The sequence below is a fragment of the Arachis stenosperma genome, chromosome 5, assembly GCF_014773155.1.
Source record: "Arachis stenosperma cultivar V10309 chromosome 5, arast.V10309.gnm1.PFL2, whole genome shotgun sequence".
NCBI lineage: Eukaryota > Viridiplantae > Streptophyta > Magnoliopsida > Fabales > Fabaceae > Arachis > Arachis stenosperma.
In genome coordinates this window covers 27,101,247-27,111,571 of record NC_080381.1, presented here as the reverse complement: position 1 = coordinate 27,111,571, position 10,325 = coordinate 27,101,247, and the positions used below count along the sequence as shown (strand labels likewise).

The following is a 10,325-nucleotide window of genomic DNA, read 5'->3' as shown; positions in this document are numbered from 1 at the left end:
TTTAAAATCATCCTTAACATTTTTTTGTATTAAAATCGTCCTTTTTTATAAAATTTTTAATTTTATTCTTAAACTACCCCTATTTTAATAAAAAAATTATAAAATTTTAATTAAATAAAAGAAAAGAACGCGTTTTGGGGGAGGGGGAAAGGAAACGCATTTGGGGGGGAGGGAAAGGGGAAAGGGGAAAGGAAGAGGGGGAAGGGAAAGGGAAAGGGAAGGGGGGAGGGAGACGGCGCCGGCGAAGCCTGGAGATGCCGTCGCCGTCGCCGAAAGAAAGAAGAAAGGAGACAGGGGCTACGACGGGGGAGAAGAGAAGAGGGAAAGGAGACGCACCAGCACTGCTAAGGCTCGCCGCCGCTGTTGCGTTGTCATCGAGATTTGGAGGATTGGAAGAGACAGAAAGTGAAGTGTTAAGTTAAAGTTAGATTTAGAACTTGAATACCTCAGATAACTTACTTAATTTTTAGTTTAGTTGGACCTTTAAGCTGAAATCTGAGTGTCAGAGTTCTAGGAATTCCTCTGAATTTTTCAAAACCTTTTATATTAACTATGTGGGCACCTTTACCATGATGGGAACCTCCAGTTCTCATTCCATACATATTTCTGTTGTTTTTCAGATGCAGGTCAAGAGGCACCTCGCTGAGCGTCTAGAGTTTCCTGTGCAAGCGAAGGTTGGTTATTTTGGGATGCTGTATTTTGTATTTATGCTATGTATAAATATGTATAGATTCTCCTTTGTATATATTTTATGTTTGTCTCTCCTAGAGATTGACTTGGAGAAACAGGTGTTTATTCCGTAGTTTGAGTTTTATTTTGGGGTATATATATATATATATACTCTAGCCGGCCTTAGCTTCGCAGGTCAAATCTAGAGTTTGATATATGTGTTTTGGAACTCTGATGTATATTATGTTTTTTGGCCTTCTTTTCATCTTGCCTATCCATTTTACACTTATCCATGTGAGTGTGACGATTTTTTCTGTTTTCGTTTTTGTTTGGCTTATTCTTCAAGGCTCCTAGATAGGATTTCTTTTAACTATATTTATGTACGTATTTTACTTTTATAGGTTATTATAAGCGAATTAGAATTGATAAGTAATGAGCAATACGAGTCACGTGGTTCGAAGATGCTAGAGTTCGCTTTTCGCGCTTGGTTTCGATTTATGATTCTTGTTTACATCGCTTAGGTTGGCATATCGTTTCTTCTTTACTATCCTCATTGAAGTTTCTTGACTCGGATTCCTTCCTTGAACCATGATTTGACCATTCTCCGACCGTATTTTATTATTCGTCTATAACCTTGTTTGATTGTATTTCTGAGAGTTTGCTTCAGAAAATATGTCTTTATCATTGATTATACTACTCTTCTTCATGAATCCTGTGCTCATTGATTGATCTTGAACCTGACTTGGTATGATGCATGATCCTTAAATCTTGAGCGGTATGAACTTTGAAAGTTACTATTCGAACTAAGTTAAATATGTAATTTGATTCTTTTACTTCATGTCTAATGTATATCGTGATCTAACCATATTCTTGATATTTCTTAAATTTTCGACATTATAGCTCCTGACCTTAAATTCCTTTACGTGATCTGTGTAACTCCTTGACATAAAATGAGCTTGTTTTAGTGTGATGCATCATTTCTTACAGTCTATTTCTAGGGTTATTGTTTTGGATTGAAAAGGTTTTGAATTGACTCTTTCCCTGCCTAATTCTATTTCACAATCATCCTTTGCATTTTTTATGAGATCATTTTTAAATGAATACTCCCATGTGGACTCTTCCTCAATATTAAAATCACCGTCAAACCTCCATCAAACCAGTTGTCACTAATTACATCTTAATTCAAGTATAACCTTCAAACTTACTCACTTGTTCTCAAACTCTTGAAATTATATTTAAATTACTGTTTTAAAATCTTTAACTAGTTAATCAAAATTTTTTCGTTATTATTAAAAATCAAATGAATTAAAATAACCATTTGACCAAATCAAGGGAACCCGACTCTCCTTAAAATTCGTAAAAATATTCAAAACTTATCTCATCTGATAATTAATTCAAATCAAATTCATTTTTAAAATCATAACTAAAACTCCTTCAAATTCTTAAAAAAAAATTTGACAGCACCTCCCCTAAAAACTGGAGTTTGCCTTCCATCACGGGTCTCCTCTTTTTAACCCTAACTCAACAAAACCAATATTTCAAGTCAATATTTTCAAATCCGTCATTCAAAAACCAGTCATTATCATTTTCATAATAAAACCAAAAGAAAAACACTAAAGATTTTGGGGCTACTATGGATTTCCACCTCTTATCTTCCTTCTCTACTATGATCTTCTTGGACAAACCAACTTGCAAGCTCTTTTAATGAGACTAACAAACAAAGATTTCTTAGATCTCTCCATGTTCATTATGGCTTTCTCCCTCTTTCCCATCTAATCAACCCTCAACTCAACTAAGCTCTCCATATAACTCCTTCTCCACTTCTCTTTTCATCACATCATGAAGTTGTTGATTGCAACCCCGAGTCTCATGACGTAGATAGGCACAATAGTTAAAAACAGGGGCAGAGCTTAGTTAAGACAAGGGGGTCATGGCCCCCTCAAATTTTTGTCAAAAAAATTAGTAGTACTTCTTTAAAAAATAAAAAATAGTTCAATTGGCTCAAATACTTTACTATGACTTAAAATACTAAAGTTTAATCTTCATCTCTTACTTTTATTGCACAATAATTTTTAGTTTTAAACATTCAAACCTTGTTGAATTTGGACTGAATTGAGTGTATTCGCATTTCACAGATCTCTATTTGATAAGCAACATTACCTCTATCTTTGAGTTCAAATATAAAAAATTAGGTATTTTTTACTTATGTAATTTAATATTATTTTATATTTTACTGTTTATTTAATTTAATTTTGTATATGATAAAAAATTAGAATATTCAATAAGTACTGATATTATTGTATTTGTATAAATTGATAAAAAAAATTAATAAATATTATAAAATTTTAATATTTGTCCTTCTAACTTCTTTTTACATATTTTATAGGATATATATTCAAATTTTTATATAAAATAATCATAAAAATCAAGGAATTGATGTATTTTTAAGAGGAAGGCTAATATTTAAGGAGAAAAATATATAACTTTTACAATATTAATACTTGTAGATAGTTTTTTTTACTTTAATGAATCACGAAAAAAGTAAGATACAACCTTCAAAAGTTTAAAGAATTGCATCTGATGAATTTGATCTTAATTCTTTGGAACGAGACCCTAGAAAATGGCTTTAAATTTGGCAATATCACCTAAATGAAAGAGATGAGATTAGACGAGCTTATTTTAAATGGAGTTCATATCAAAAGTATCTTGACAATTATCTTCTATCTGGCCCCCAAAATTTTGCTTCAAACTCCGCCAGTGATTAAAAAATTACCAATTTTTTCATATTTCAATTACAGCTTCATCACTCTTTTGTTATTACCAATAATCCAAGAATTTTTTGTAAAGGCTTAGTTAGTTGACTTTGTATACTACCATATCCTGGATTCTCCTCGTACAAAAGAAAACTAATATCTAAATATCTGCAATAGATTCACGAGCCTTCTAGTCTAATTTCTCTTTCATGTAATGTTCTGAAAATTTATTATATATTTTTAATTTTACAACTAAAATATATCACATGTCACTTTCTCATTACAATTGAAATTAAATCTTTTTCTTCAAAATTAAAGAATTTTCCTCTCTTTCTTACTAATTTTATAACTAAAATGTGCCATATATCACTCTCTCATTGTAATTGAAATGAAAAATTTTCCTCTAAAATTAAAAAATTCTTCCCTTCTCCATACTAATTTTACAACCAAAATGTGCCACATGTCACTCTCCTTCATTGCAATTGAAATCAAATTTTTTCCTCCAAAATTAAAGAGTTCTCCCCTCCTCCCTCTTCCTTTCTCTATCTTTCTTATTTCTTCAACCACTCTATCTATTTTATATATCATTATTAATATTAATATCAATGATTAATTACTAATTTGACAATCAAAATGTGCAACATGACATTCTTTAATTGCATTAAAATTAAAATTAAAATATTGAAATTGAAATTGAAATATACTTATATTATGTCATATATTACTATCTAATTTAATAATCAAATGTGTCACATGACACTTTTTTATTAAAATTGAGCGAAAATATTTTTTTTTAAAATTAATAAACTCCCTTCCTAAATTCTCTCATCTACCTCTCTCCATTTTTCTATTTCTCTTTATCATTTTTACTCTATATATAATTTATATTTAATATTAGTAATTTTGTCAAATCAAAATATGTAATCCGATGTTTTTTATTATAATTAAAATAAAAAATTTTTCTTCTAAAATTAACAAACTCTCACATTCACTCTCATTCTTCATCTTTATTTTTCTCTCTTTTTTCTTTCATTATCTATTTTTTTTTACCTTTCTGTTCTACAGAAAACAAAATTAACAAAATAATATAATTCAAATAAAAATTAATATTATATACATATTTTTTAATTTTTTATTTAATTTTAAATTTTCACCACTTATCTTTTTAATCTATATTTTTATTTCTCTTCTTTCAAATATTTAGAAACATATAATTTGGAGAGAATACTAATGTTATAATTAAAAATTAGAATCAAGATTCAATTGTTTTTAAAAAAATTAATTTTGAATTAATTTTATAATTATTAATATAATTTTTTTATGCTAATATCTAATTATATTTTTATATACATAAAGAAAAAATATTATTTTTAAATAACAAGTATAAAAATTAATTATTTTTATTTGTGCAACAGACTTAACACTTAATTAAATATAAAAATATATATGTTAAATTGTTTCACATTTTATATAACGAATATTAAAATTAATTATTAATAAAAAATTAGACTTTTTTATATAAAATTATAACTAAAAATTTTATTATTTAATTTCTTATTTATAGATATCTTAGTTTTTTTAGTCAAAAATTTTTATTAACTTACTATTTTTTTATAAAAATAATTTAATTTTATAAGTCTTGGATTGTAATTTTAAAAAATATATATTTTTCTAATGTTATTACAGATAAAATACTAATTTCTATATATAGTTGTAGATACGAACATCAGAGAATTCACTCTCCTCTGTAAGCATATATGCATGTATCTTCTTACATTGGAATATAATTCTTAAAGGTCCAAGAGACACCTCTTTCACCTCTGATCATTCATCTCTTCGCAATAAAGTATTAGAATATAGTGTTGATTCCAAAGTGCCAACATTAAAAGATTGATAGGCCAATAATCTTTCAACTAGGCTACGGAAAGAAGTGACAAGTCTCAACACACCCCACCAGTAGATATCTTTATCATCAAACAACACCATTTCCTCTCCCTCCTCAAATAAAGTTAGAAGTATTGGCTCTCATGGTTTGGAAGTTAACCATTTGAAAAGTTTTAAAAGTAATTTATAAAAAGTAGTAATATTAATATTTAATATAATTTTTAAAATTAAATTGTACTTTTTTAAAAAATTATTTAAAAATTTATAAAAAAATTAAAAAAAAACTTTTTTTAAAATATTATTATTTTTTATCATATTTTTATAAAATAAATATTTTTAGAATTAAAAATTTTATTTAAAATAATTTATTTATAAATTATTTTTAATATAATTATTTATTATTTAAATTATTTTTTTAAAAATAGCTTAATTAAGGACCTAATAGAATAAAGAGGAAAAAGTAATTATACTTCACCGAATAGTGGGAATTGAGAATTAGGATTAATTATGATTCAAACCCTTAGTTGAGCGTAAGACAAAACCCTAAAGGACTTTTTCTATTTGACTTGTTACCCACTCTTACATATTTGTAAAACAAAACTTATATTTTCGGTAAATGAAATAGTTACTCTCAAATTATTTATAAAGCATTTATGTTAAAAAAATTATTAATAAACTACAAATATTAACTTTTTAATACATTCATTATTAAAAAAATTCAAAACTTAAAATTACCACTGCTTTTAGAATAACTGTTACTATACATTGTCATGTATGTTTTACTCTTCTTCAGAGACCCTTTTATTATCCTTTTCTATTTGTTTTACCGAAAAAATCCCTTTCAAAAGATTGGTATGGATCAACTATGTTGATATAGAAATGGGGAAAAGAAAAGAGGGACGGGTATGGATGAAGGAAATTATCGCCTGTTGTATATATCGTCACCATCACAAATGTCCATCCTATTGACCCTGTTTTTCGATTGGAATTCATAATATTATTGGTCAATTTCTCGCGCTCGTTCAATTCTAGAAGCAGAAACTTCTCTTTTTCTCATAAAGTTAGTTGAAGTTGAAAGTCAATGAAGATTATGCTTTTACTCTAGAATTGCCGAGTGTATTATATATAATTGATGTAAATAAACATATAGATTAAGACCACTGAAGTTTCATAGGTCAGCGCAGTTCTTGGATAGAAAGTAATGAGAATCAAAGCATGTTTGTTACTAATTTATTAATTTTTTTAGTCAACGAAACACAATACCACCTAACCAAGTAAAGCATTTGTGCTTCTATCCCCACAAAATTTGATTAATGAGCGCGTCACCTGGTGATTATTATTGACATCCAGAAACTTAATGAACGAGTCTGTTCATACTTTTCTGTTTTCGGATAAGCTTTTGCATGTTCATCACGCAAGTCCTAGTGCTTAATTTTTGTACTTTTTATTAAAAACTAAATAGATTATTAAGTTTGGGATGATTATCTGAGGTTGGGGAAATGATAAGTTTCTAGATATACTATTAATTGTTAGAGAAGTTTTGGATTTAACACATGTCAACCAAAAAAAATCTTGTTAATAGATTTCTACGCATCTCAAATATTTGTATAAAAGGAAAATTTTGCGCTATGAAATGTTTTATAAAACTATTATATAAATACTTAGATATTAAATTACTTAATGAGTAATGTTACACATTTATTTTTTTTTTTATGAACCAAGTCTAATTAAATTAAACAATAAAACTTGAAATAATGCTAGCCATAACTAAATTTTTTTTCTAATTAATATATTGTTTATATCAAAATAATTAATTATAAAATATTTAAATTTTGTATAGTAAAATAATAAATTTTTTGATAGAATAATTAATTTTTTATAAATAATAAAATCAACTGTATTTGTGTATTTTTATTTATATTTTATTATATTATGAATTTATGCATAAAATTTTATTAAAGTATAGAAACTATTTTGTATGAGAAAGTATTAAGTGGTAACGCGTGATAATCTCTAAATTTGTGTACACTTAGTTTAGCTAAACTTAAAAAATAATCTCTAAAAGCATTCGTATGTCTTATTAGACAAATAAATTAAGTTTCATAAAATAATTAACAAACTACTTTTTTAATAAAATAATCCTAACAAGGCAGTTATCTAGGCAATTACCTTGTTGCTCATGTCATCGATGATATCACAGCCAACTCTATTAACATCCATTACATAACCCGTGAGCTCTGCGGCATGGAAAGTCCCTTTGCTTCCTCTGGAAGATTTTCAGCTTGTGTATTCAAGTTTTCATCCACCAACTAACTAGAAAAGTTAAAGTCCATCGAAATATACCATAAACATAAAAAAAATAAATAAAAAGTATATTTTCAGCAAAATTGTGTTATGCTTCATAACGTGGTCCATTCTGGAAGGTACGAAGAAGGTAACGCGCTCCCTGTCTTACTGATTGAGGGTCCGCGTGTATAGTTCAACACGTGCAGCGTGTGAAACCAAAGCCCAATTAAGAAACTTAAAAATCAAAGGGCACACACCATTGAAGACCCTCCTCCACAGTCCTCACATATAAAACGGAACCAAGTAACCCCAAAAATTAAACCAAATAAACCGTCTCATATTTTTAAACACAAAAAAGAAGGCTCTTCCAATTCCAAGAGAAACTTGCAAACGTCTTCATCGTACTCCCCAACCACCTCCTTTAAAACCCAACCCTCCACAGACACAATTAACATCACCCATTTATCGTGTTTCCATTTCAATAACTGAAATTTTTTCCAACAAAAAATCACACACTGTTCAGTATTCAGTATTCACACTACCTGTAACGCGATGCAAGCTGTCTCGGTTATACCATTTCCGAATTTATCGGCAAAATTTGAAAACGATTTCGCGGCCAAGCTCAGAATCTACGACGACGAGAAACCTAAAACCGAAGAGTTAGAACAAGAACAAGAACAAGAACAAGTAAACGAAGAACAAGAGCAAGAGGAAGAGCAAGAGGAAGAGGAAGAGGAAGAGTTCAGCTTCGTGTTTTCGAATCCCGAGGTTTCGCCGGTTTCCGCTGATGATGTATTCGATAACGGCCAGATCCGGCCGGTGTACCCGATTTTCGATCAGAATCTTCTCTTTTCAGACGAGTACGCCGGCGGAGCAGAACTACGGCCGCCGTTGAAGAAGGTCTTCATGGAACAGCAACAGCGCGACGAGGCTTCGTCGTCATCGGCGGTTTCGACGGCTGCAGTAACGGAGGGACCGTACTGCGAGTGGTCGCCGAAGATGGCGGGGAAGAGCAATTCGACAGGGTTCTCGAAGCTGTGGAAGCTGAGGGACCATAAGCTTCGGAGCAACAGCGACGGCAAGGACGCATTCGTGTTCTTGAGTCCGCCGTCGACGGCGAAGACGGAGAAGGCGGGATCAGGAAACGGCGCCGTTAAGAAGGCAGTTAAACTGACGAAGGGTAAAACGACGACGTCGTCGTCGTCGTCTAGTAGTTCTTCGGCGCACGAGAAGCATTACGTTATGAACAGAGCGAGGAAAGAGAGTGGTAAACGGCGGTCTTACTTGCCGTATAGGCAAGAACTCTTTGGGTTCTTCTCTAGTACCACCGCACTCAGTAGAAATGTTCATCCTTATTAGGGATTAGAAATTCCTCAATTTTTCAATAGACTTGGTTTTATTATGTCTGTGTAAAATGCTCACTAATCTTCCTTCGGGATTTTTTTTGTTCTTTCCTTCTTTGGGATTATGATGTAAATTCATCTATATCTTAGTGGCGAACGCAAATATTTCATTTACTTTCGCTCCTTGGGATTAATACAAGAGAAATTCATAATTTTAGCCCTTATTACTTATTAGTTATTAGACTAGTAGTGTATGAAGATTTGATGATACCTGTCAAGTCCTAAGTTTAAATTTAAATTTACTTATTATTACTGTCACAGAGCAAAGTATGAACATAGTTTTCGCATGAGCACCGCTGCAACACAAGCACGTTGCAGTGGGCAATCTTGAGCCCCATTGGCCATTATTATCTTCATTTAATATGCAAGTATGACCTTAAAAAGTCTTCCTTTTTTATTTTTTTTTTCTAGTAAAAAAACAATTCTTGCTTATAAAATAATAGCTGGAATATAATAATGGTGCATCCATCAAACTATCAAAGGCGTTATGAAAATCACCATGATAGTCCATTCACCGTTTAATCAAACAAATAAAGTTCACACAGAATAAAAATTACTAATCTAATGATGCCTAATTTCTTAGTTTCCTGACAAATTTAAAGGATTTTCTTTTTCCAGAGAATTTGGCCATTATTAGTAATTCTATTTAATGTTTCTACACCGAAAATCATAATGTGTTCACAGTAAAATTGTTTTATTTTAAGACTATATAACAGATTATCAATTCAACTATGAGGAATTGAGGATTTTTAATTTCCACCTCCTCAACCACTTCTGCAGTAACAGATTTAATATGTATGACCTGTCTGAGTTGTTGGTGGATCCACCCTCGACAGCATATATAAATAAAAAGGGAAGCAGATTCCCGGAAAAAGAGGGAAGCAGAATAATGAACATCAGAATGCAGAAAGCATCGTTTGTTGTAGCTATATTACAGAAATAATAAGAGAATTATATGTATTGTAAACAGTTAGAAACTTAGTTGCATTGTATTATTGATAATTTTCCCCCTCAATGATTTATTATTATATTGATAGATTTGCTCACTTTTGTGTAGTATATATTTAAGTAAGAACTAAGAAAGTAAGAAGTATAACATTAATTTAATATATTTTTCTTTAAAAGATATTGGTTAAGAAATTTAAAATAAAAAGTTTTAATTCTTTTAATACATTACCAATGTATTTAATTAATTAAAAATTTAAAAAGAATGATATTTTTTATTAAAGTTTATTATTTGTAATATTTTTTACCTGTGTACTTTGGACAGTTGTTAACAACATATGCACTGTTGGAGAGTAAAAATATTTTTACTTTTTGTTCTTACTAA

The 10,325-nt window shown here is 29.8% G+C and overlaps 1 protein-coding gene across 1 annotated transcript; it reads left to right on the top strand.

Annotated features, from left to right (window-relative positions):
* The first annotated feature begins 7,898 nt into the window (after window positions 1–7,898).
* Window positions 7,899–9,152, top strand: LOC130982843 (uncharacterized). Its single transcript, XM_057906961.1, has one exon. It carries the CDS (start codon window positions 8,145–8,147, stop codon window positions 8,949–8,951), a length of 807 nt encoding a protein of 268 aa, XP_057762944.1. The 5' UTR covers window positions 7,899–8,144; the 3' UTR covers window positions 8,952–9,152.
* Window positions 9,153–10,325: the final 1,173 nt, after the last annotated feature.